This window comes from Phalacrocorax carbo, chromosome 18 (assembly GCF_963921805.1).
Source record: "Phalacrocorax carbo chromosome 18, bPhaCar2.1, whole genome shotgun sequence".
NCBI classification, from domain to species: Eukaryota; Metazoa; Chordata; class Aves; order Suliformes; family Phalacrocoracidae; genus Phalacrocorax; species Phalacrocorax carbo.
Genome location: NC_087530.1, coordinates 7538996 through 7565395, shown reverse-complemented (window position 1 = coordinate 7565395; position 26400 = coordinate 7538996). Strand labels below are relative to the sequence as shown.

Here is a 26400-nt window from a genome sequence, read left to right as displayed (position 1 = left end):
ATAGTTAGCAAGTAAAGAAACCAGATCCCCTTCCTCTTGGCAAAGCCCCAGGTGCTCACTCAGGGCTTGCACTGCACTCTTTATCTATCTGCTGTGAATTTGCTACCTTGCCTTTGGAACAGGACTCTGATTTCTGTCCTTGCACAGCCAGCCTTTCCAAACAGGCCAACAATTTTGTTCCATGGAAAGAAAAAGCAGCTGGTCCCACAACAATGCAGTTTATTGCTTCATTCTAGTTAAACTATTTGCCATGTGTGTCTACTTCTGCTTATCTCTGAATGTTGGACCAAAAGACTCTCCTTAAAGATAGTCAAGACTTCTACATTCTCTTGCCACCACTAGCTCTTCCCAAGAGTTCTTGAACCAAACCAGGTGTTTTCAACCTGAATGTGTCTCAGGACAGCAGAAGAACCATTGCTTACTGCAGGAGCATTTGTTTAACCAGAAGAGATGTTGCTGTGCTCTCACTAATGCAGGTGCAAGTGGAGACGACTCTGTAAAGGCTGGTTGGTTGCACAAGTGTGGGTGCTGCTGTCAGTACAGAATGGGCCTTTTGATAATCTCCATAAAATCTTGTGCCATCAAATGTAGGAATGGTGATCTGACATGGTACCTACTGCTCCGTCCACAAACGCTTCACAGGGGCAAGATGACACTTGAGATTGATTGACCAATGTTTTGCAGTGTTTGATCGAGCCCTGGGCTAATTCCTATTTGGCAGCAAGACCCCAGCAGCCACTCCAGACAAAGCCATCCTATTAAAAATCTTTCGGCATCCTGAGCTCAGGGCTTCTGGGTGACACAAGGGAAACTTGAAGGTTCAGGCCTTATTGCAGGAAAAGCAAAGGGGTTCAAATTACCCTGTGTAATGGGGGAGTTCCTTCTCCTCCAGCCAAGAGACTTCATAAAAAAAGAAACCTGGTTTTGCTCATTTTTTAAATGTCAAGTGTATTATGACTCATCCTCATTCATCCTTTTGCTTGCAGGCTCTCTTCCTCTTAGACTCCTGAAATATTAATTATGTGGTGGGTTTTTTCCTTGCAAGAGCCATGTACAGTGACCCATGTGTTGTGTGGGTATGAAAAACTCCCCCCCTCCTCTCTTCCACAGGGAGACAAAGGAGAGCAAGGCCTGGAAGGAGAGAAAGGAGAAAAAGGCAACGAAGGGCTGAAGGGAAAAGAAGGGCCTCCTGGATATCCCGGCATCACAGGTGTCCGAGTGAGTCTGCAAAACCAGCCCACTTGCCCCCGTAGCTGGTCCGTGGGTTTCCTGTAGGAACTATACTCCCCTCCCCGAGCTCACAGGCGGCCGTGTGTGTATCTCAGATCACCAGGGTACAGGTATTGGACCAACACACCTCCTGCACTCCCCATAGGGCCATCTGCACTCTGGTTTCCAAACTAGTAGTTGCATCTAACCCCAAGAGGATCAGCAGAGTGGTGCATGCTCTTGTGTAAATCCCTGCATGCAAGATGGCTTTAACCTTCCCGATGGCTGCAGAGTGAGCCCGGAGGTGCAGTGTGTGCTCCCCAGCTCAGGCATCGGGCACAGCTGGCATGCGCTGGGCTCTGGGGCACACAAGGCAAGCCAGCTCATCTGAAGAGATGAGATCCTTTTGCAACAAGAGGACAAAAGAAAGTTTGCAGTCTTGTGTCTGGGAGGCTGGATTGCATTTAAACCATAATAAGAAAGGCTTTTCCTTTTTCCTTTTTTTTTTTTTTGTTTTCTGGACAAGGTGGTAATTAGCGTAGCCATTAATACCACTGTAACAGGGCATGCCATGTTGCAGCAAAACACCCGTGGGCAGACTGAAAGGGAGATGCAGGCAATGAAGCAGGACACTCTGCTTAGGGCAGGAGGTTATCCAAGATGTGACTTGTTGCAAGTGTTGTTATAAAGTGTGTTATTTTTTGTGAAAAAACTATATCCAGCGGAAGGTTCGGTCTTTTAATTGGGATGCATACTTGAGATGTGGATCTCTTCTCTGGTCTGCCACAGGCTTTGCAGAGGCTTTGGGACAGGTTGTGTAGCATTGCTGTGCCTCTCTACCGCATCTGTAAAATGGACCACCTCTCATGGTATTACAGAGGGCTGCGGGGAGCTGAGTTTCCCCTGTCTGTCACAGCTGGTCTTGGCCTGGAGTTTGGAAATGGCCAGCTTTTGCCCTCTCTTGTTTGTTTGATGATTATTTGCTTACTTCTGGTTTTCCCTTCTAAGGTTTCCTCCCTAAATATAGAAAATACATAGAAGAAATTAACAGGGAATTATTCCTGAATCCTCAATGAATATCCTAGGCATGTCTGGTTCACTTGGAGGTCTGATCTCAGTGCCGTGGAGAGTGTGATTCTGGCTCTGAGGTGAGAGCTGCAGGGCCAGAGGAGTCAGGCAGGATTTGGCCTGAGGCTCATTCAGTGGTGCTCTGCAAGCCAAGTCAGGCCCTTCTGCTTGAAACGTGGAGTTTATCAACTTGACAACATGATTTATTCATTGTAATTATTGCGGGAAGCACGGACTCTCAAGGCTCACCCGTAGCACAAGCCTCTGGAAGGCACGCGAGCCGCCCCGGCATGTCAGAAGGAATGAGTAGACCAAGAGTGATGGAAGCTCTGAAGTCCCTGCCCGGGACGGGTGGGAGGCAGCAGGGCAGGCAGGTACCCCTGAGCACTGGGTGGATGCTCGATGTTGAAGCGTGTTGTTTTTCCCTTTGGTGACATTGTAGCTGGCTAAAAGGAGGGCAGGGAGAAGGGTGTGAGGGGATGGAAGCAGTAAAGGGGCTGGATTTGTGTTAGTTTTGGGCCGAGGTTGGGTTTTGAGCACTGACTTGACTAGAAAGTGGAAACATTGGCTTAATACTGCAGTGCAGCACCATAAATGTGCAGAATAAGTCTGCAGTCCTGCCCCAAATAAGGCCATCCTTGGCCACAGCCCCCTGTACCCACAGGGAGCTCTTTGCAGGCTCAGGACCGTACCACGGGCGAGGGGTGGTCCCCAATATCCCAGCTCCCTCCCAGCTGCAAGCTGGCATGGCTGGACAGCCGCCCTCAGCGCCCAGCCCTCCATGTGCTGTACTTCTGGCTGGTTCACATGTTTATACTGTGCATGTTTTAAGAACCAATAAAAATACTAAAAACATGCAAAAGCCATATTAAGTTATAAAGTATAAAATATAGATTCCCTCAGACTCCATCCCTGCTGTTTGCCAGCATGTCCCTGGGAACATGATGCCGTTTTCTGTTTTATTTTAAAAAAAAGAGTCAATAGAGCCAAGATTCCTGCTCATAATCACTCCCTTTTGTGTTTTGTTTTGTTTTTTTTTTTTTTACTGCAGAGGGCTATATTTCCATCTACTATTTTAATACGCTTCTTTGCATATCCTTATGTCTAAATTCAAGCAGGCTTTCAGAGACCTGCACAGGCTCCAGATAGCACTGCCTTCTCTGCCAAATGCCTGGCCATTACCTAATATGTAGGCTGGTGTTCCTGTACTCACTGAGGTAATTTAAAGATGGAAGTCCTCTAATACAAGTACAAATAGTTTTTCTCTTCTCATTTTCCCTTTGAGACTTTTATCCTACCTTCCCGTGGAGAAAATGTACAGATATTAGTGGGATGTCCCTTAGACTTCTGCCAAGATAAAGTTTACAGCTCAGAGACGCAAACCGCTAGAGATAACTGCAACCCCCCCCCCCTTTTCAGCTGAGGACTGGAAGCTGGAATATAAAGTCAACCCACCCTCTGCAAGACATGCCACAAAAGTCACCGCAGGCACAGCCCACCACAAACGTGTACAATTGACAGGTTTTTAGGGCTGCTGGACAAAGAGTAAAAAAATCTTGCCAGGGAAAAATCCTGCATGTATTCACCCAAGGGCAAATGCCAAAGTTGCATGGTGACAAACTCCTGTCCCAGCATTGTAAGGTGGCATGGAAATTGCCTGGGGAAGGTTGCAGTGCAGGGAGGAGGCACGTTGAGTTTGGGTGTGCTGCAGATGCTGTGTGTTTACACATTACACATGTTGCATATGGTTTTAATACATCTGATGTGATAGTGTTGTGCTGTCCAATACTCAGTTTAGATGGTTTTAAAGAGAACTTCACCTTTAGCTATTGCATTTTCATTTCACCTCTCCTGACATGACACCCAGGAGTCCTTACATCTGTGCTTCACTGCATTCCTGCCTGGATCCAATGACTTTTCCCTGGGCTAGAGATGTTTGCTTCTGCTCCAGTATTGTTGAGATATCCTGCTCATCTGCAGAGGTGACAGGGAAGTTGTTAATGCTTCTGTGCTGTTAGTGGGAGAGACACACACAAGGATCTGTCTAGTTACCCGTGCCAACAAACTGACCTCCGTCTGGGAGTGTGTAGCTCATCTTCTGCTTCTGGAAGAGATTCTTATTAGCTTGAGGAAGCTGATGCCCATCTGCAGACGTGGACATAGAGACAAGCTTCTCCTACACTTTGGCTTGGCCCTGTGTTGCCCTCTGCCTCAGCACTAGAGGGGACCCACAGAGACATGGCCTCCACAAACAGCAACCACCTGTGGAAAAACCCTTTTCGCCACAAGTCCCTGCAGCTACACCACTTCTTGGAGATCCTTCCTTAAGACTAAGGACGTATTTAGTCTTAATCTCTGTTTTGCTTATGTCTAAAGGAATGTGACAGTTCACTATCAAGTGTCCTCTTGACAGATGTAGGAAATTAGGTGCCTGATTGCTCTGAAATGATCTGCCTTTATTGCTAGTACATTTACGGCCCAGTTTGCACATCCTGGCCTGGGGCAAAGGCCTGGTGCTGACAGCACCCCGTGTAGCTGCAGAGCAGGTAGAAGCTGGGGAACTTGGCAGGGCACGTACAAGCTTGCACGCCACATGGCGATGGGCCAGCACAAGAGATGGAAAGAGGTTAGCAGTTCTTCGCTCCACCCAGTCGTAGAGCTCCCTGGGAGGTGGCAGATGAAGGGATGTACCAGAGCACCTTCACAGGTGCTAAAGCTCGAGGAAGCATAAAGAGTCTGTGCTGTCCTTCTGGGTCATGCAGAAGAGAGACGTTCATGCAGCGATCCATCCCTACAGGTGCCCTTCTGGTCATACAGAAGAGACATTCATCTGGCAATCGATCCTTACAGCAAGGACAAGTCTGGCTTTACTGAGCAAGGTTCTTGTTCCCAGAAAGCCATCCCAATGTTGGTACAACATTACCAATTGAGCATAAGCAAACTTCCCTTGGTGCTTAAGAAATATTTTTCAAACTTCATTAGCTTTAACTTGGCTCAGCCATTTTCAGTATTAACATATCTAAAAACCGGTTCCCACTGTAGTTTTAAATCTCAAACAAAAGCAGCAGGGAGGCCCCAGCTGAGTCTCCAGGGCTAGTTTGTACAAGTTTCAAAGCCAGTGGATTTCAGCAAACAAACCTGGCAACTGAGATGGTCCATGAGTCTCACAGCTGTGGCTGGCAGGACTCGAGGCAGCTGGAGCTGAGATACGCAAGTATCCTCTATCTTTTGGTCACTTTGTCCAAGTTCACACTGTTCCGTCCAATTCCAGTTCCTGCTCAGCAGATGGATGGGCCAGTTGTCCCCCTGGCCATAAGAGAGAAAACAGAGCACCTAAAACACACACAGCAGAGTGCAAGATCCACTTGAGATTGCAAAAACCACAGCAGAGATGTGCACCTTTCCTGAGCTGCTCTCTCTCATATTGTCTCCTCCCAGCTGTTTCCATCATTTCCCAATACAAACTTGTTGCCTTCACTTGATCTTGACTCTCTTCTGGACTTGGCCATTTGACCCCTTGTTGGCTCGTTTGAGCAGCAAAGAGTTGAAAATCTCTTCCCCTTGCAGAGCACCAGGGACAGTTTGGGGATCTCCATTCAGAGAGTCTGGCTGAAGATGCAGATCCTGGGGTCAACAGTGCAGGGAGCAGTTGTTGTCCACTGGAGATCCAGACTTTCTGTACAGGCAAGGAAAGACAAGGATATGTCTCTGCAGTTTGTGGGGAGACTGGAAGATACAATGGCCTGTCAAACCCTGGCAAGGCATCCATCAGCAACGCAAGTGTCACAGTGCAGTTTGCTAAAGTAAAACACTAATTTATTTCCCAACCTGTCACTGTATGAGGGGATATTGCCACGGGGCCTCAAATATCTGAACAGCATTGTTGGAGAGTAATGTACATTTACAAAGGATCCAGCTGCCAGTCCATCCCGCTGTTCGCAACAGGGTATGATAAGAGCCAAAGGTTGAAGTTACTGGTATGCAACCACCAACCTGGACGCAGGCAAGTGATCCCTGAGAGTAAAATCCCCAAAAGTGCTCCTCTCTGCTGCTTCTCCTCTCCACCTACAGAAAATACCTCATTTCAGCCCTTCCGTCAGAGAACAACTGATCCACCAGTGGCTGCGCAAAAAGCCCAAGCCAGTTGGCAGGAGGGAGGTGGTGGGTTTCCAGCTGCTCTCCGTAGCCGTGCACTGTGGTTTTCATAATGTGCTGGTTGTCATACAAGGCAGACATCTGATAGCAAGGTTTTTACAGTTCCAGGAAAGCAATTGGAGAGCCTGTAGGTAATGAAATACAACAAGCTCTGAAACAAGAAAATCCCTCATTGTTCAGCAAAACTGGGAGCCGAGTTCTTTTCTTTTTCCACTTCCTTTTTAACCTGAAATCCTATCTGCAATGTCATTAAAGCCACGTCAGGACTCAGAAAGCTTTGAGCCAGACACTTCAATGGTATAAATCACCATAGACAATTACATCAGAGAAGATCTGGCCGCATGTGCCAGCCCTGCTGCATGGTGCAGATGTGCACCAGCAGACCAAGAGCTCTAAGGGCTAGTAAATCCTTTTGCTCTGATACGACAAGGTCCAAAGTCCTTTTGTTTGGTCTCCAAGAAGGCAGAGTGACAGAGCTGGGCTGGGGTAGAGAGCTGAGAAGGTTTTCTTGAGGGAACTCACAGTGATTTGAAAAAGGCTAAAGCCACTGTCCAGCCCAGTACAGAGTGCTGGGTGAACTCGTGGATCTTGGCTCCAGCGCTGTGGTCTCAGCCATGTCGCCTCCCAGAGCAGCAGCAACTCTGCACGTAATGTTGGATGGTGTCCTCCTCAGCATCCTTCCCACTGTGTTCTTTTTTCTCCATCATCTACAGGCTACAATCCTGAAGTAGAAGGAGGACTTGCTGGTCAGGATGGACCTTCTGCTCTGAGCTAGCAGACTCACTCCAGAAACGGCACACTATGGTCACATCTGAGATGGGGCTGGTTTCTGGGTTCTGTAATGCCAGGGTAGAGCAGGAGCTTATTGTCATCCGACATACTGCTCTATAATAGGGTGGTCCAAACATCGCTTATAGCAGCATTTGTCCCAGAGTGGTTTTTTTCTCTTTGTTCTTTTCTCTTTCCTGCCACAGAAAACATGATTCAAAGCGCATCGCTCTGCTGCCGCTGAATCCAGACATTCACTCCGAACACATGAGCTCAGCGACAGCTGGCAGCGCCACATGACTTACATGGCATTCGGCTCCCTGAAATCACTCAGGCTGCTGAAGGACAATCCTGGAGTCACTTCTGGTTTTAATCTCTGCTGTCCATGCAGGAATCTCTGCTTTTTTTGATAATGTGCTGAGCTGTTGTTTCCTGGAAAAACTGGGTTTTGTGCCCTGGTCTACAGGCTGTCTGTGGAGCTCTTACTTGAAAGCAGTTTCTTAAAATCCCACAACTGGAGGGCATGGGGTTACCCTCTGACTGAGCAATGGAAGGAATGGAGAATACTGGGCTCAGTGTGCAGGGGAGGGCTGTCACAGCCCTGGCAGTGTGTCAGTGGTAACAGCAAGCTACTCGCACCTAGGAAATTAGTATTGTTACTCCTAATCTTGCCCTTGAATAACACATTAGTAGTAGACGCACAAAGTAATAAAGTGACTTGCCTGGCATCATGCAGGAGGTCGGTCGATGGCAGAGGCAGAGGGGGACCAGGAGCTCCCCAGCCCCACTCCTGTGCAGTGGCTTGGTACGGGCGGTATTGGCCCACGGGCCAGACACATTTCAGTAGATGTTTCCTGAGAGAGCTGTGCTTGTCAAAGGGCATGGGCCCTTTGCTGCAGGGCTGAATATCTCTGGGGCTTGTGCATGATCCACACCCAAGCCACAGCTACCCCTTCCCCAAGGGATGAGGGGACACAACAGGACATACTTTTCCCACCCTACAGCCTGTCCCATCCAATAGCTGCTACATCAGCAGGGCCAGTTCTTACACTGGAGTCCAATTTCTATAGCTGAAGGTGCTTGCACTTGGCCATGGTATGTCATTGTGTAACAGCCCTGGAGTATCATTACTCATGTGGAACAGTATCCAGCAAAGCCATAAGCAAGTATTTGCCTTGCATCAAAAATCAAAGGTGAATAAAGTTGCTCAGGAATGTAGTCAAACGTGCTTAAACTCTTTGCTTTGAATAGCGTGAGAGCAAGGGTCAGGGCGAGTGCCTCTCCACATAGCTGCAGTCCACAGGTCTCTCTCCTGCCCCTTCTAGAAGCAGTGTTGTCACCTCTGGGCGTCTCTGGCCTCAGCTTCAATCAGCTTCTCCTTCTTTTGCTTTAATAATCAGTGCATTGCTGATGGCCCCAGGTTCAGCCTCTTCTGTGGAAGCCTAAATATCCCATTTTATGGAGAGGTGCATGCTGGATTTTGTTGTTTGGGAGATTTTATTGGGGGGGGGTTCTTCCCCCTTGTCTGCTATTCTGGTATCTGTGACCCAGCCCACCAAATCCACTGAAACCTTTCGGAGTGGACCAGGGTTGCCTGTAAGCCCTGGGAATCCTGCAGGGAATCACAGAGCTCTGCCAATCCCTGGGGAACCGCTGCTTGCAGCGACCGAGGTTGCTCTCCTGCAGCCAAGGGGCCAGTTCGCCCTTGCAGTGAGTCGGCCAGCTCTGCCTGGTCTCTCTGCTGCTCGGGAAGGCAGGCTGATCCCAGCTGGTCTTCGTTTGGAGTTAATAGGAGTCAAAATGAGCCAGAATTTGAAATAAATCCCATTGACTTGGCACAGTTTCTTTCCTGACTCAGACGAAGGAGATGCACTTTTTGTGCAGTTACTCCAAGATTCCCCTCCTTATTGCAAGAAAGGATTTCATTCCCCTCCTCTTCCACAACCCCAGGGCATCTGTGTCCTTCAAAAGGAAGATATTAACCCTCAGTGTTTGGGGGAGGGAAAAAAGAGCACAAGTAGTGCTCATTAGTGTAAATCAGAGTTACACTGCCCAAGTGCTCTCTTCTCAGTTGTCAGCTTCTAACACTGGCTAGTTCTTTGGAGCATTTTGGTGTCATCATGTATGAAAGCTTCACAGCTCAGTGGAGATGAGGGCTTGCCCTTTTTCTGCACTTCCCACCCACCCATCAAGCCTTTTGGTGGCACTTTTGTCTCCTGTGCTTCCTTAGAGATGAGGAAATAGGGGCAAAGAGGGGAAAAAGCAGGATTTTCCCAGAAGCAACAAATTAGATGCAGTTCAGGGCTATCAGACCAAACTGGACCAGCTCAGAGCACACAGCAGTGCTCTGTACATGATTCTCTTTGCTGCCTTACACTGTGGCTGCTTAGAAAAAACAAGTTAAATAGACCTCCTCGTCCACAAAACCAAAAGTGGCATATTTCAGAGCAACTTCCGCGTGCAGGTAAGAATTTGCACTAAAGCAGTGAGTTTGGGATACAAGATTTTGGTTTGGTTTCCACGTTTTAATCTGAGGAACTCAGCTGAAAGGGAAGTCATAGTGATGCTAGCTGTAGTCTTTCCAGCCGACATCTTTTAATAGGATTTCCCCATCTCACGTTTTCTTCGAATTCAGCCATCCAGCTCTACCTGCACTCACCATTTGGGTTTCCACAAGCAGACCAAGACCTCATTACTTCATAGTGATCCCAGTGAAGCCCTCTGAACCTCACAGTACAATCAGGTCTTTCTTCTTGAGAACAGTTGAGTCTTTCTTCTTTCCCTATACTCGTTCAGGAGCTGCTGCCCTGTTCCCTCCCCTTCCAAACGACTGCTAGGCAGAGTGATTATAAAATGTGTTTCTTATAAATCCAAAACATTTATGTCTTCAAATGCCTGGCCCCAATAATCCCACTAATTTCCTGAGTGCTTGTGAACTGTCCTCCATGGGGGGAGGCTTCTCTCGATCAAAGTTTATTAAGTAGAGGTTCTCGTATGGAGACATTGCTGAGCGGTAGGAAATGATATGGGGCTTTTTCATTTCCCTTTAAATGACCTCACTGGCTGGGCCCTGAACAATATGGGCATGGTCATCCTATGTTTCATGCTTCCTACCTTTATTGCTGCTTTAGCTTTTCTGCCCTTTCTATGTCCAGTGCCTTGAACTAGCACCATTTTTTTTCTTCTGGTCACCATTGGCACTTTCTTTTCTTTACTCAGTAGCTGCATTCTGGTTCTTCTAATTCTTCCTGCCTCATTTTTGGTAGGGAGGAGTGACCTCAGAGCTTCACTCAATGGCACCCAAAGAATTTGAAAGTAAGCTCCTGCTCCACAACAGTCCTGAGTAATCCTGAACCTGCCTGAGATAGACTTTGGGAAGCTTTCTTGTCAGTACTGTGCCTTCATAGAGCTTCCCTCCTGTGCAGTGCTGTAAGTCTGCAAGCAAAGCAGAAACATATCTATCCTCTGAAGTGCCAAGAGCCACAGTTCCCCTTGAGTCAAACCAGGATGGTGAATCATGCCTCAGTAACCACTTCCCTGGATCTAGTGCATGTAGCAGAGCATCTCTGAATGTGGGGGGAGTTTGGGACTGGATTTTAACACTGTTGTTTGGCTCCATTTGAGATATATCTCTCTGCAGTTCATTCAACTTCCTTATTCTGTTTTCCTAGATGTTGTAGTAACATATATTTCAACTGTTGATGTCTTGAGAATTTAAAGCTGGGCCGCTCATCTGTTTGCTCCCACAAATGTTACTGCTGTGTCATGCAAGAGACCAAGGCCATTAGCAGCTGAAAGTCTCTTTTTTCCTTAAAAATTCATCAATTTGCATTGGAAAATAAACCATCCAGCTTTTCCCTTAGGAGAATATCTAAGGCCATTCTAAAATAAACTTATAAAATTGGGTCCTTACTAAATCTGGCAATTAAATTCTAAACATACTAGACCTAAGATGCTAATTGGGTTTTGCTCTCCTTGGATATTTTGGCATACCTGAAGGCATGTGGCTTTGTAAAACCACTTTCCACTGTCCCTGGTCAGAAATACCATCATCATCAGGAGGTACTGATATGCTTCTCTAGTGAAGAGTGCAGTATATAAAGAGAAATCACCATTTAAAAATAGTCCCACTCACAGAAGAAGCTTGGAAAGAAGATTTGTTTTCTCAGCAAACCAGTAACGCAAAGCATACAGCAAAATGTGTACAAACCCTGAGAATAACAGTGTCAAGTGTTTAGTGCCTTGGCACACTAACCCAACTGATTTGAATCCAGCAAAAAGAACTTGGAATTAATTATTCTTATGTATAGGCTTTTGTACATTTTTCTGCCCCTTATTGCTGTTTCTGCTGAAGAGAGTAGGAACCCTAGTAACTTCACATTGCAGTGAAAGAGGTACCAAAAGACGCTAGATTCCTGATGTACTCTGGATACCCGGGATGAAGTTACGATCTCACTGAATTTCAGTTTTATCCTTCCCCTCCCCCCGTTCTGGCCCTGATTTTTCCATCCCTGGACATATGAGTCAAAAGAATGGAGAATGAAAGGACCTTTTCTGAAGGCTTCCAAAGTTGTTGCTGGGCTTGTTTTTGCCTGCGTAAGGTGTGGCACGTGACAGTACGGTGATTCCTGGGAACTGTGCAAACCACTGCATGTGTGCCCTGTGAATGTCTGTGGTTGCAACAAACAGCAACCACATCTGGAACATCACAAGTAGAGATACCGTGTATCTGGGAACCCCAGACAAGTGTTGAACTGCCTCTACATTCATCTGGGCAAAATTCCTGCGCAGTTGGAGAAAGCACATCCAGGAAAATCAGGCATATAGTAGGCTTCTCGCTCACCAGCAGAGCTCTGCTGGCCAAAGTCCTAGAAAGCATGCTGGTAGAGCACAGAAATATCCTTTGCTGATAGAGCTTACTCCATTTGAGGAGGTGACTCAGGCTGCAAGATCCAAGCCACGTCTCTGCTGATGGTGTCGCCAGCACAGTTTGACCCATTTATTTATACCAGCAAAGCTTTTAACCAGCAGATGAGAGCTAACAACAGTGAGGGAGGCTCAAAGGAAGATCTCCGTGGTTTACTGCGAGTGACAGCTGGTCTCACTATCACTGACAAGAGTTGGAGATGCTGCCAGTTTTTTTCACTCCGGCAATCAAGAAGGAGCCGCACCCCAGCTGGAGGACCCAGGAGAGCCTTCTGGAGTAGACGAGCATCCCTGCTCAATGAGGCCAATGTGTCATAAGGGGAAAATCGGTACAGGGAGTTTATTTGAGCCCATATCTGTATTTGGACTCCACCAACAGGGAAAGACAAGCTGAAGGAACCCAGAGAAAGCTGAGACCCTGTTTGAACATGGCACAGTCTTCTGTGGATCACGTTTATTTTTGTGAGCAGGGCTTGGACTGTCAAAGTTGGGTTTCTGTGTTGCTTTTTTCCCTCTCCCAGATGACTCTAACCCTATACCTGTACTTCATGATTGCGGGTACAAGCATGAACTTGAATGATGGCAGATTTTAGGAGCAGTGTGGAAATTTTGTTTCTTAGATGGGAAGATTTAAGGCCTGAACGTGTCTTCTCAAAAAGCAAAGACATTTCCCAGTGCAGGATAGAAGTAAGTTTCGGTCATTGCATCAATGGGAGATGGAATCAGGTGGGGGGAACCAGGTTGCACTTCAAACTCTTCTGAAGTAGCTGTGAGATCCTTGCGACCTCCTCTGTGAACGGGGTCCATCTGCCCTGCACAGTGATAAAAGGGTACATCTCATCAATGCACTGGTGTCTGCATTTTTTACAGACAGCGTAATGCATCCTCATCCTGGGGATGGAACTCAAACATGGAAGTATTTTTTCAAGAGCTGTTACAGCACAGCAATTCAGGAGCACATCTGAGTGTGCAAAATGACTCTGCTGGAGAAGATCAAGGGCTTGGCCATCACTGGGGCCAGAAACAGATTTAGCTTAAAACAGGCTTTCTCCCATTTACAAGAAACTTCTATTGCCCATGCTTCCAAAAGATCTTAGTGCACAGTCCAGGGATACTGATGGAAAAATACTATGCAACTAATTAGAAATCCCAGTTGTGTCTTTATTCATTTACGTCTTGTTTTGACAGTAAACTTTTGTGAGTGATTACACTATTCACTCTCCAAATTTTCAAGCCGCTTAAGCATCACTGTATTGCTGCAGAACAGGGTCTGTGAGCGTTCTTGCTGCTTTGCTACACATATCACAACCGATACGTGGGGAAGTGGAGGGACCTGGTATCAGGTCTAGAGGTGAGCTAGCTGCAGAGCTGGATGGGGATGGCCAGTTCCCAGGCTGATGCTTTCATTGGTGAGGATTTCTTTGTACTCCTGTCAAAAGTGTAAATCATGTGGGTGACGCTGAAGGCTTGGCACCCACAGTTCATCGTGTAGTGCGGCTGCTCAGCGTGTGTGGGAAAATAACTCCAAAAGTGATCTCTTGGAAAGTGGCAGCAAAAAATAGCAAACAAAAACCCCAAGCAGTATGGAAGAGGCAACAAAACAGGACTTGTGTACTCCTCAGCAAGGACCTATCCTTTGTGAAGCTCTAATAGTGTTGGCAGGGTGGGCTCTTGAAATGTTTGACTTAGGTAAAATGGAGCTGTTCCCTTTGGGGAAATGAAGAACTGGCACAATTCTTTAGGGATAAAATAAGTCTGAATTGCTCCTTTGTGTTAAGAGCAGGCACTTATGAGGCCCGTGTTTAAGATCAGAGTGAAAACCCTCCAGCACAGCTAGCTTTGTAAGTTCCTTTTGTTTGGCTGAAACAGCAACATCAACGGTGGTGAAAATTATACCTTCTTAACCGGGAGGCAGGAGAGCAGAGGGAGAGATGCTGTGCTGGTGTGCAGATGCTGTTGAAAAGTTTTTCACGATTGCCAAAAAGCATGAGTTATTTTCTTCAGAGATACTTTTCCTTCTTTCTGTCAAATCCAAAATATGTTGTCTGCCTTGCAGCCAACGGGGTCAAACACTGAAAAAATGAACTCCCTGGGCTCCCTAAGGAGAGTGTGCTATACTTAGTTGCTTATCACAGTTAGTTTCTGCTCTGTGTGTGCAAGGAGGGGCGGCAGGTTCTGCTGCCTGTGAGGCACCCATGCTAGGTGCACAAAGCAGGCCAGAGTTTCTGTCTCTTATTCCTGTGGCTCTCACCTGAAGTTTTGCATCCCACACCATTTCTAATGCCTGATCAGTATATCGTGATTTCTGTGTGCTGCATGTTGCAGTAATAATAATACAAATAGAGGGAAGGTTTTGCACTGTAAGCAGAAAGCCGTGCATGGCGTGTAGGTAGAAAATGAAACCACTGCCTCTTTTTACAAGGTAAAAATAAGGAGAATTGCTGTTGAGGCAATGGTTCCACTGCCAGTTTACTAAAACCATATAAAAAGTATTGATATCCAATTCAGTGCCATAGCTGACGGTGAAAGATACAACTCTGTAAGGCAGCGGGGCACAGATGGCAGCTCTGCCTGCAGACCAGAGGAAACATTTTGTGGGGGCCAGGGTAAATGTGTTTTCCACATTTCAACCCTTTCTGCAGCAGTGGCTGGGTAGGTTCCATTTTGCAGTTCAGTAGGTGCTGTCTTCAGGGAGCACTTCTGAGATCCCTCTTTCGCATTCTTGAGGACAGATAGACACATCAGATGGTGGTTTTCCATCACCTGCCTGTCTTTGACATGGGATCTGAAGATGAAAAATATCACCTTTCAGCCGTATTGCCCTGTAGTCACCTGGGCACAGAGATCTTTTCACCTTTAAGCAACAGGGTTTCCTTCTCCACTACGTGTTGTAGCAGCTCAAGAACAAGCTGAGCCATGCTCCAGCTGTAGTACCTGTGAATTGTGGCCTTACCTGCATGACTTCCTAGCCTCCTTGTTGGCTGCCGTGAGGATAGAATAGGGTGGATGAAGATGCTTTCAGGGTTGAGTGTACCAGGGAGGTGGCTTGGGAGTGGCTGGTTGGGATTTGCTTTCCCATTCCAACAGCTTTTTTTGCTCTCCTAGGGACCAGAAGGGAAACCAGGGAAACAGGGAGAAAAGGGCAAGCCTGGCCAGAAGGTAGGAACATCTCCCATTGATAATGTCTTCTCTGGATCTCCTTTTCTTTGCTCATCTTTGATACTTATCTGTAAAAGCAGTTTTGTCCTACATTAATGTCAGTGCTTTTGTTCTGCAGGGCAGCAAGGGCTACCAGGGGCAGCTCGGCGAGACAGGATCTCCAGGGAAGGAGGGGCCGAAGGGGAACCAAGGCCCTAAAGGATCCCGAGGTACCCTGGGACCTATGGTGAGAAGAGCTCTGCAAATGGTTGAACACAACACACAGAAACATGACTAGCAGTGGTGGGCACAGGCCTGAATGAAGCAGAGAGCCCAACAGAGGCTTCAGAGCACAGAAACTGAAATTGTGTTAGATGGGTTTAATTGACCAAAACAGCTTAACACTTGCTCTGATCAGCACAGGAGAGACTCCATAGTGGTGGCTGTGTTGGTGTCCCATGAACCCAGCTCACGTTGCATCGTGGCGGTTCTTCACAGCTCCCCAGATGGGCTGAAATATTGGGGATTTTTCTTGAGAAGGGAGTGAGATGATCAGCTATTTTTTGCTAAGATCTTTCCCTTTGAGACTGCACACTCATGGCAAGAGCTGCTTCCAAGTCAAACTATGTTGTTATAAGGAACTCTGCCTTGGACTTCTGCCCTGTTTCTACACCCACTCTTGATCTACTTATCTAAAACACTTACAGCAAGAAGAAATATAGCATAGGAAAGGATTTGAGTTGGGGACTGAAGGTGAGGCTTTCAGAGAGAACAGCAATAGCATGGTGTAGAGGGAAGAAAGTTAATTTGCTTTAGGCACGAGACAAATGCAGCAGTAAGTAATAAGCACCTCCTCATGCATTGCAGGCTGGTAAGCAAACTTCTTGCACTGTATTTGGTAGAACTTAGTGAAAAAGCAGGAGTTATTTATGAACCAGGAATTGCAGTAATGTTTCAGAACAGTAGCAAATGAGTGGTGGAGTAACGGTTCCGCTGATAGTGTTTTCCTGCACCAAAAATTATGGCCTCCCCATATACCCTCCCTTCATATTCTTTGGCAAATCCTCCACGGATTGTTTCACACAAAGCAAAGCAATATCTAAGCAGCAGTCTGTTGGACTGAATGCATCTCTGTCTTGTGGAAAGGGCTTTCTTCCACACTAAATGGGATTATATGGAAAGTTTGCAATTCACTTTAATGAGATGATCTGATTTAAACCCTTTTGTTTAGTCTGCTAAAGATGCAATAAACAGCCCTTGCGGTGCCCTCAATCACAACCCAGAAAACTCCTTTCTTGGCCTCAGAACCCAGACCGAAAGATTTCCTCCCAACAGTTTAAGATTAGGTCATACATGAGAATGGTCTCGCTGGTGGACCTCTTAGTGCAAAGCTAATTTATAAATAAAGACATAGAGAAGGACAGACGAAGAGCATACACTATGCAGCCATTTCTGGTAGCAAATCTGAATGAGGTGGGAAACCTATTGCTACAGGCGGGCAAAGACATAGAACGGACTCCTACTATCTCTCTCCATGAGTAAGAGGTTAAAGCGAAGCAAGCGCATTTCAGATGCTGCAGCAAAGCTCACCAGTGTCCACGGGCATAGGTGGCCACACTCCCATGTAGTGCTGTGCTTTGCTTTGCATAGCCCTGTGCATCCTCTTCTTTTGGGGTAATACCCACAGGCTACTCTCATGGTGCTTTCTGTGCTTGCCCCTCCAGGGTGCTCCAGGAAGGATGGGTGCTCAAGGGGAACCTGGCTTAAAGGGTTACCAGGTAAGGACTTTATTTGCATCCTCCAGCTTCTATCTGTTCTCAAATGCAATAAAACTGCCACTACAGGATGCAAAATGGTTCTTAAACTATGATCTATTTCTGATCTTGAGTTAAGTTTAGTTATTTCTCTAGTATCTGTTTACACCATCACAACTTCTCCAGAAGCATTTAGTTCATCTCTGCCATGACCCTTGCATCCCTCCAAAGCTGGGATGCACAACACAGGGCTTGCGAGATCTGGCAGGAAACCAGGGAGGACCTTCAGTCAAACAGCTCTTTCCTGCCTCCTCACATGCTGTCTGCTCTCCGCAGGGACATGCAGGACCGCCAGGGCCAATTGGACCACCAGGGCCAAAGGGGGAGAAGGTAAGTTCGCAGAGTTTATCCATCTCGTCTTCCATTGGCATGGAAGCTGAGCTGACGTAGAGGCGATTGCCCTGCTGCCATAACACCATGCATCTGCGCTCTCCTCATCTACCTGCCGCAGAGGCGGAGGTGCCTTCTCTACAGCACGGCAACCTACGTAACTCCTGCCACAGCTTTACTTCTGCAAATCAGTGCCAGGACACGCATGCCACTAGCGCATGCTTTCCAGGTACCGTGTGCCCTTGTGCTGGTGGCTGAGCCAGCCGGCATGTGTTCTGGGGACATGTTTTTCCTGCATCTGCAGAAGTTTTGCTCAATCCTGAAGCCAAAAGAAATCAGACTAGTAGCTTTCTGTGATCAAGTCAGAATAGCACCCTGCACAAACTAGCTGTTCTTCATCAAGCTGCCCATCTGTGCTTAAATCAGCCTATAATATGTTGTAAGCAAGGCAGAACTGGTCTCTTCTCTAATGCCCTTGCTCCATTTTCCTCATTGCCTGCCACCCCCTTACCTTGCTCGTCTTCCCCACCCCTCAACGAGCCCCCTTGCTGCAGCCAGCCCGGGTCAAAGCCCTCTTTCCACAGCGTCTTTCCCTTTGTGTTTTTCCCCTTTTGCTGAGTCAGTGTGGCCGTAACCAGTTCAAGCTGGCGAAGTGACTCACGCTTTAATGGTTTCCTGTCGGCGGAGCTGGCTGCTCCACGCGCCGAGGCCAGCCCAGCTGGCGTTGGCTGTACTTGCAGTGCCGCTGCAGCCCCTCACGTGCCTTCAGTAGCAGCAGCAACGCTCCCTCCCTCAGGAACGGAAGGGAAGTGATGGTATTTGGGACTGATCCGTCATGGGGGTCCCCACGAAGAGGAAAGATGCATAAGCTCTTTTTGCTCATTTTCCACTCCCCATCGCCAAGACAGCTTTCAGCTTTCCCTCTGCACACAGGTGTGATTGCAGCTGTACGTGTGCAAGGAAGAGCTTCATTGCTTATGAAAGGAGTTTGTGGGACAGATCCCAGAGCTTGTCTTTGCTGGGGCTTCAAATGCATCCTTTCAGCCCACACTCCTGGGTGTCAGGACAACCTGTTTCATGCTGCTCTCTGCGCTCTGCCTGGAGACTTCTTGTGCAGGAGTGAATCTCTGTGCTGGCGGTCAGGAGTCAGTGGGGCAGGGCAAACTGTTGTGTTCCACTGAGATATTCACGTACCTCTGAAATTTTGCTTTGGGGATGAACAACGGTCATGCTGCTTTTTCTCCCACTTCCTGCTGCTGAAACACATATGTGGAGGAACAGCTGATGATGTTCCTGCTGCTCCGTATCTCCGTCACTGCCTTGCTGAATTTCCTCTCCACTCCCAACCTTTCTTCCACTTCCCAAGCTGCACCCCTTGCTCTTCCAGACTTCAGCACCATTCCTCCTCAGGTGTATTCTGCTGAGTGGCTGTGCAGGAAGTGGCAAGTGTTAACCAAGCACAACCAGCCCAGGGTAATAATGAAAGAGCTCACGACCAAGCACATTGTCATTTGAGAGCCTGGCCAGAGGTTTCTCACAGTCCCACTGTTGAAACGAGCATCTTGCCAAAAAGTTGTGAGTCGTGGCTACCAAAAGCACGTTCAGCCATTGGCCTTACAGCAGAAGGATTAAGAGATGGGCAGGTGTATCTCTGTTGTTTAAATTGTGGCTGTTGTTTTCTTTTAAAACATTGAAAGTTGCCATTTTCTTGAAAGCTCACATCATTTCAGTGGTAAATGGTCCCCAAGTTATTGATCTAAAGCACTCAGTGAAGCACGCTCCCCTTCACCAATAAAATGTTCTTCTGCAAATGGACACTAGGAGAGCACTCCCTCAGAGATAACGTGGATCTTGTGTCATCAGAGCACATTAACGCTGACGATAAAATGAATCCTACATGCAAGAATCCAAGCTGAAGCCTGACAAAGACACCAAAGCATCTAATGCATCCTGCTGAGAACAGTCAGATCTGTTAATGACCATTGTCAGCTGGATCTCACTCACGTCTTCCTGGAAGGTCAGCGGGTCTGCTGGCACCTTGCTGGGGAGCAGCTCCAGCTGATCGAGGAGAGCACAGCATCATGTGCTGAGCCTCCAGCACCATTTCCTGCAGCATCCAGGTGCTCCACAGAAGTCTTGCATCTAAGTTTTCTTAGCCATCCTTCCTTCTTATCTCCTGAGAGTTGCCTGGATCCCAGCCTAAGGCTAGACAGATTCCTTCCCTCAGGACATCTGTAACCTTGCATACACGTGCAAACATGAAAATGGAAGCCTGAATCTGAGAAATGAAGAGGAAATGCAAATGGGACCGTGATTGCTCTGTGAGCTTTAAACAACATGGTAAACTTAGGTGTGCTGAATGAGGAGGATATGTAATGGTGGGGAAGGTCTTCCCTTTTCCCTTTTCCAGAGAAGAAAGTGGCTTGGTGAGAGGCATTATTGGGAATCCAGCTCCCTTGTGCCGTACCAGCCAGCTACTCCGCTGCATTTAATACATTTACAGCTCCTCAAAGAGGCCTTGCTCGGAGCAGACGCCTGCACTTGGCAGCTGCTTAAAGCAGTCCAGATGGGATCCTTTTAAAAATTACAAACTGGTGTATCTCACTTTGGGACAGGAGCCAACAACAACAATCCTTCCCTTCTTCTCCATGCATTTTCCATTTGTATCCCAACATGTTTACTTTGCTGCCCTTTACTCTAACTTTTTTCCCTGCAACTTTCCGAAGAATTAGCGCAGACCTTTCATCTCCCTCCTGAGCAGCTCCAGGAAGCCCTGGAGGAGCTCAGTCTCGCAGTCCTAGAGCTGATCAGGCTGCAGAATTTTCTCAGTCAGAAGACAAAGGGCAAGGTGGGAATTAGACTCAAGGGGAGACAAAGCCACAACTCAGCTTTGGGGAGAAAGTCTGTGAGTCTTCATGCTCTTCAAGGGTTCCTAGAATTATGAGCTTTCTTTTTGTTCATCACGGTCATCTCAGCTCCCATATGGCAAGGTGTTCACATCCTGTTTGGGAAGAAGCAATTGGTGCCAAGACTTCAATAACACATATACTTGATTTTTTTTTTCTGAGACTTGAGAAATGGTGGCTCTGTTTCCCTTCTAGCCTGCATTCCTTTGAGAGTGGCTAGAAAGCAAACCAGTTGCTAGGTATTTGGCTGCTGACTTCAACCAGCAAGTTCAGTAGTGCTGGAAAGCGTTGGCAGACCCTATTAGGCATTACTTTCCTTTTTCTTTACTCTGCCACCCAAATTTCTCCATCCATATTGCTCAGTACTATAGTCTCAAGCCATCCTGGCAGTTTCTCCATATATATTTCTTCTACCATGACATCTCCCCAAAACTCCAGACACATATGCTGGAGCTCCCCACCCAGCACACGATCTCCTAAGGACAGTATAACCATAACGTGTGAGTATATGTGAAATTCTGGCAACATTCATCCAACACATCGCAGCAGCAGAGAAAGAAATGCCACTGTCATCAAGCATGTAATGGAGAGAGATGCACTGAGCTCTTTGCTACATGTTGAGCTTAGCTGCAAGAGATTTTGCCAAATCTTGAGCCAGATTCTACCAAGCTGTAAATGTCAATACTGGTGCTCAGCCTGTGAGAAGTCAGTGTGGGTCAGCGTGTCTCTCTCGGCAGTGGCACAGCCCTGATTCCAAGCTGTGACCCAATTCCTACAGAAAAGAAGCTGTTGGCTCCACTGTCTGAGTTTTTTCACTGAGCGTTATTCACTGCTCCAAGGGTGTCATTACTAAATGTCACATACAAGCAAAGCATCCCAAAAGCCTTCTCCCAGAGGCAGGGTCACAGAGAAATCGCCCAAGCACCCTTACTATCAGCAGCTGCAACTCAAACAGAAGATGAAAGTAGCCCAGAGAGAAAGTCAAAGACAGTCATAAATACACCAGAAAGGGCTGATGCAACCACTGAGAATTACAGAAGTCTGTGGAAAACTTGGAGCTGCACTGCTACGGAGATTCGGATGTTCAAGGCTCTAGGAGCATCCCAAGCACTCCAAACAGAGCAGCTTCACTGTGCCAGAACCCCCCAGACCTCTCCAGTAGCTGCAACATCAAAGGAGCTCTGAGACATTCATCCTAAGGATCCAGAATCCCAGAGACTCAGTGATATGAAGTAGCCAAAAACTGGAGGAGCTGGGAAGCAGCTATCTTCTACGGGGAGCAAAGACACAGCCCTCTCTGAGCTAGACTCCAGAGAAAATAGGACACCATAAACCTGAGTAACTTATACAACAGAATTAAAAAAGATAGTGTCTGTATTGTCTTGAGGGATCCTCCTGTAGATGTTTTAGAGAGACCTCAGTTAAAAATAATCCAGGCGATGTTATCTACCAGCCAAACCACAAGCTCTGAGCTCTAGCTGTGGAGCATCCCATCAACAAGCGGAGCTGCTCACGCAGAGAGTGTGTAAGGGGTGACACACGACCAAGGAGCCCATCAGAGCACACTTACTCCTGTGACAACCCAGGCAGCACTCAATGAGGGTGAGGAAATGCTTGATTAGAGTTTGTTTGGACTGTTGGCAATAAAATCCAGAGGCAGAGGACTAGGTCCCCTATTATCATAATTACATGCTTCTTGCTTAGTTTTAGGAATTGGTGAAAATAACCCTTTGCTCCTGGTTCCTTAGACCAAGCAGAAACAACCACGAAAGCAATGTGAAGGGTCAGTGTACTCCAGGTTATGAAACAGCAACAACAACAAAAGACGTTTAGACTTTCTTTGGGTGAAAACTTAGTAGATTCAACAGAGGCTTTGGCTTAGGAGCCCATGATATGGGAGGACTGGATTGGGTCTGTACAGAAGCATCTGCCATAAAATCTGCTGCCTATATTAATACTGGCATTTTTATTCACAGGGAGAACAAGGTGATGATGGGAAGGTAGAAGGCCCACAGGGACCACCTGGAGACAGAGTAAGATGTTAAATCCCTTCTCTAATCAAACCTGCCCTGATTTTTGCCGGTGGATTAGTTGCGTTGCTTCCTTACTTGTAGAGCATGCACAAGCCATTGAGATACTTCGGATGACAGGTTGTTTACATCCATGTTAAGTCTTTGTTCTGTTGTTATAGGGCCCCGTTGGTGACAGAGGTGATCGAGGGGAGCCTGGAGACCCTGGTTATCCTGTGAGTCTTATTCCAAATACACGATTCAGAAATGTTTGTCTTGGGAAATGTTTCCAGTCTGCATCAGCCCACAGAAGGTCTACCCTTTGCCCAGTAGTCCCAATTCATAACCCACCGTTGTCCCTTGTCAACTGCTGCAGGGGGCTGCATTTCAAACAAGGAGTTTGAATTCAGGTATCTTCAACTAAAGCAGTAAAAATTTTGCTGAAGGCAAATGTAGGCCTGCAGGTCAGCATCTCACTGTGCCATGCGCCTGCCTGAGTGCACTAGACTGACAGAATGAGCAGGACCAGCTCATCAGAGGTATTTGTGATTATCAAGGAAATACCCTGGGGAAGATGTGTACAAGAGAGGTCATGTCAGTGCTGGACAAAATTGAAGACTGATGTGCCCATGACTGTAGACACTTTCATGGGAAGATCTCTGTTAACTTGGAGGTTTGGAAACTTCCAAAATCTTATCGGGATGTCTCTCAAAAGCGAGACCAGGGTTATGAATTATTCCCCTGTGCTCCTGATGCCCACTTTGCAGGACATCTCCAGCTGTCTGGTGTTGATCAGCAAAGGTTCTGTGTTCTACATCTTACCTCCATCCAAAAGCAGCTGGTCAGAGCAACCTATTACAGTAATGTACAGAAGAGTTTAAATTCACCAGGGTAACAGTGCTGCTGCCTTATTTTGTAGGACAGCAGTTTGTGACTGTTCTCTTACATTAGTGCTGTGTGTATTTAGGAACACATCTGAAAGCTTTCTTTACTGCTGAGATGGTGATTAGCAGTTCCTCTTAGCTATTTCTTTCCAATGCATATCCATGTACACTACCCACAAGCTTCAACATTCCTGTATTAGCAGAATGCAAATATATATATCTTCTTCTGCCCCATACAGCATGTTGCACCCATTTTTGTTTCCCATTGCCAAAAAAGTACCCAAGAACAAACACATGTTCCCTTTCTGTTTTTCATTTAAGGGTCAAGAAGGGCTTGATGGAGAAAGAGGAAAACCTGGACAGCAAGGCTTACCTGTAAGAGATGCTGCTTTATTGTAAGCTACCCAATGTCACATGCGTGTGAAAAACAGATACAAAAAGGAAGGAGGGTAGGAAGGGCTGCAGTGGGGAGCTGTGAAATGCAATGTGTGCATCTCCATAAGCAAGGGTAATTCCCAAAAGCATGGGCATTTTAAGTCACCTGTTGAGCCTAATAAATGGGTGACAGAACCGGGGGCACTCCCAGAAGCCTGTCTCCAAAACTGGCTTTTCTGAACGATCCAAGAGGCACTAGAAACTGTAGAAGAAGAGCAGTGGGAGACGACAATGACAGTGGAAGGGTCCACTTGGAAATTATATGCTTGGATGCTGCTGGTGGGAGCTGGTCCAATGTGAGGCGAGACCATATTATTCAGCCTGCATGGTGTTTCCTCTCAAAACTGTGCATTTATGAACGACTAAATTAAATCAAAATTTAAGGGAAGGACTTTTTATTCCCTTGCTATATACAGCAGCATCTAATTTGTATATGTGACTATCGCAGCTATGAGTGCAGCAGCACATTAAATTTAGTGTGTATTAGGAAATAAAGTTAAATCAATTCCCATTCTTTGTAGGGCTCCTGGAAAGAACAACAGGTTCCTTTCTGGGGTAAAATCTTAGTGCTTTGTAATATGGCCTAGAAATGGTTACAGCTGCTGCACAACAGTGGTTGTAGTTTATTCTGAGGGGTGATAGCCCCTCAGATCTCAGTGGAAGCAGGAGCTTTGGACTGTGTTTAGTAAAGAGCCAGTAGAAACACGTGGCTCAGAAACAAGCTGAAGGAGAGCTCTGCAGGTGTGTCCTTACTTACCATTTCTTTGCTATTAGTCCAGAAACTGGACTATGCTTCTATGATTCTAAGTTGCCCCTGACACAAATACACGCAAAAAATACCTGGATGACCAGAAGAAAAGATGGAGACGTGTGTGATGGTGATGAGACCAGTAAAAGACTAGTGAAATATCCCCTCTGCTTTACTCCTCCATAGGCAGCTCTCTAATATCTGACATCCAGATGAATCCAAGGGCAGGGCTGCAGCATGCAAAAGGGAGGTGGTACCAACGCTAAAGATGTATCACTGTGTAAACTACTCATTCTGCACGTAGTTTCTGCAGTACCTTTCTCAAAACAGGCTCCTTCCTCCCCACTTCTCAGCACTGTTCTCCAGGCGCCATCTGGAATTTAGTGAATTACATCCACGAATACAAACACCACCCAAGTGAGGGGGTTGCATTGCTTCTTCTCCAATTGACACCCTGTTAAATGTTCTCTGGAGACAGTTCCTTGCTCCTTTTTCCCCAGGAGGCCTGTCTGAGCACAGGCTGTTCCCCTGAATTGTTTCCATACGGTCAGCGTTGTTAGGGCACAAAAAATGCCGTTCTTTGTACTTCATGCAAGATACTGCCAGAAGAGGATTTCAAGCAGATTTTTCTTGCTTATGTTTTGTAGGGGGATCCTGGACCACCAGGCCAGCCAGGAGCAAAGGGATCCAAAGGTGATGTGGTAGGTTTCAGCAGGGTGGATTTATAGTGTCCCAAGTTTAAAGAAAATGTCTAATTAAGAGGACTCTCAAGTTTTTCCCCAGCATGTGTGATTTGGCATATGGTCTACGCCTTGAAAGACTGTGGAGAACCTAGTGGGAGGGCTGTAAACATGTATTTGAGTGTCCAAGCCCAATAGTTTGTTGGCTTTGTGGAGCTGGAGAAGATCAAGACAATTACAGCTCCAGCATGATGGGTGACTCTTGGGCAGGTCTTTAATCACTGCCATGGGTTGTCTCTTTCCCATATCCCTGATTGTGGTGTCTCCAGCCACAGCTGGCTTGTCTGTCCCTAAGGAGGTCTGAGCCAGGCAAGTGTCTCTCTCTTTCACTTGAACCATAAACTTTCCTGGGTTAAAACCTTCCAGATTTGGAGTCCATTTATCCATGCAGTTATGTTTCTTGGAAGAGTCCCTCTAACTTCTTGCCCTTATTGAGCAAGAAAACACAGCACACATGGGTCCTTCAAGGTTCATTGTGGTACCTCATACCTACTCCTACCTCCACATCTGGCTGTAATGACAGCTTGCTAATTATTCTCACAGATCAGGGACCTTATTTGCTAAAACATAAGTATGTGACCTCAATACTCAGCAAATTCCTGCTCCATTTTGGCAGATGTCAGGATTTTTAATATCACCCTGCTGGGATAATGCTAGAAGTTGGTTTAACCTACAGTAAGTGTTCTTGGCAAAAAGCATACCAGGTGATGAGATAAATAAACTCTACCCATCGATGGACAATCTGGAACTGCCTTTGGGTCTAATAAATAGCAGAGAAAGCACCCCCAGGAGTATTTCTTTCATGTAGCTGGCCTGCCTTGTCCTCTGCAGATGGAGAAACAATGCACAGAAAATGCAGTGCTTCCATTTAAAAGTGCTTTAGTACATGACCTCACTAAGAGAGCTCTAGTGAAGGTGATGAGGCTGAGTTTTCCATTCATTCTGCAGAAATTAATCCTTTTTACAGCTAATAAACCTCAGGAGTATTTCTTTTATATCTTTATTCACAAAGCAGCATTGCAAATTTTAGACACAAGATACCCTTTTCGTTTCCCTTAACTTCCAAAAATGGAGGGAGCTATCTCACAGAGAAAAGCTCTTACTGAATGCCCTGCAGAAGGCTTGCTGGGTCCTTGGTTCGGCACTGTGCTGTCAATGAACTGACAGAGGACACAGGTTTTAAGCATCTTGTTCTAATGTTTGCCAGTGCACTGAGTCCTCCCTCGAGTTCATCCTGCTTTATTTGTCCTCATCTGCTCTGTATTAGGAA

At 46.7% G+C, this 26400-nt stretch overlaps 1 protein-coding gene across 5 annotated transcripts in view; it reads left to right on the top strand.

Moving 5' to 3' along the window:
* COL27A1 (collagen type XXVII alpha 1 chain) overlaps window positions 1-26400 on the top strand; it is a 214560-nt gene that overhangs the window by 174604 nt on the left and 13556 nt on the right. For all 5 annotated transcript variants that reach the window (XM_064468776.1, XM_064468778.1, XM_064468777.1 and 2 more), the window contains 9 exons: window positions 1111-1218; window positions 15232-15285; window positions 15404-15511; window positions 16989-17042; window positions 17355-17408; window positions 22291-22347; window positions 22506-22559; window positions 23529-23582; window positions 25038-25091. In XM_064468776.1, the coding sequence (XP_064324846.1) occupies window positions 1111-1218; window positions 15232-15285; window positions 15404-15511; window positions 16989-17042; window positions 17355-17408; window positions 22291-22347; window positions 22506-22559; window positions 23529-23582; window positions 25038-25091 (597 nt within the window). The remainder of the gene's footprint in view (window positions 1-1110; window positions 1219-15231; window positions 15286-15403; window positions 15512-16988; window positions 17043-17354; window positions 17409-22290; window positions 22348-22505; window positions 22560-23528; window positions 23583-25037; window positions 25092-26400) is intronic.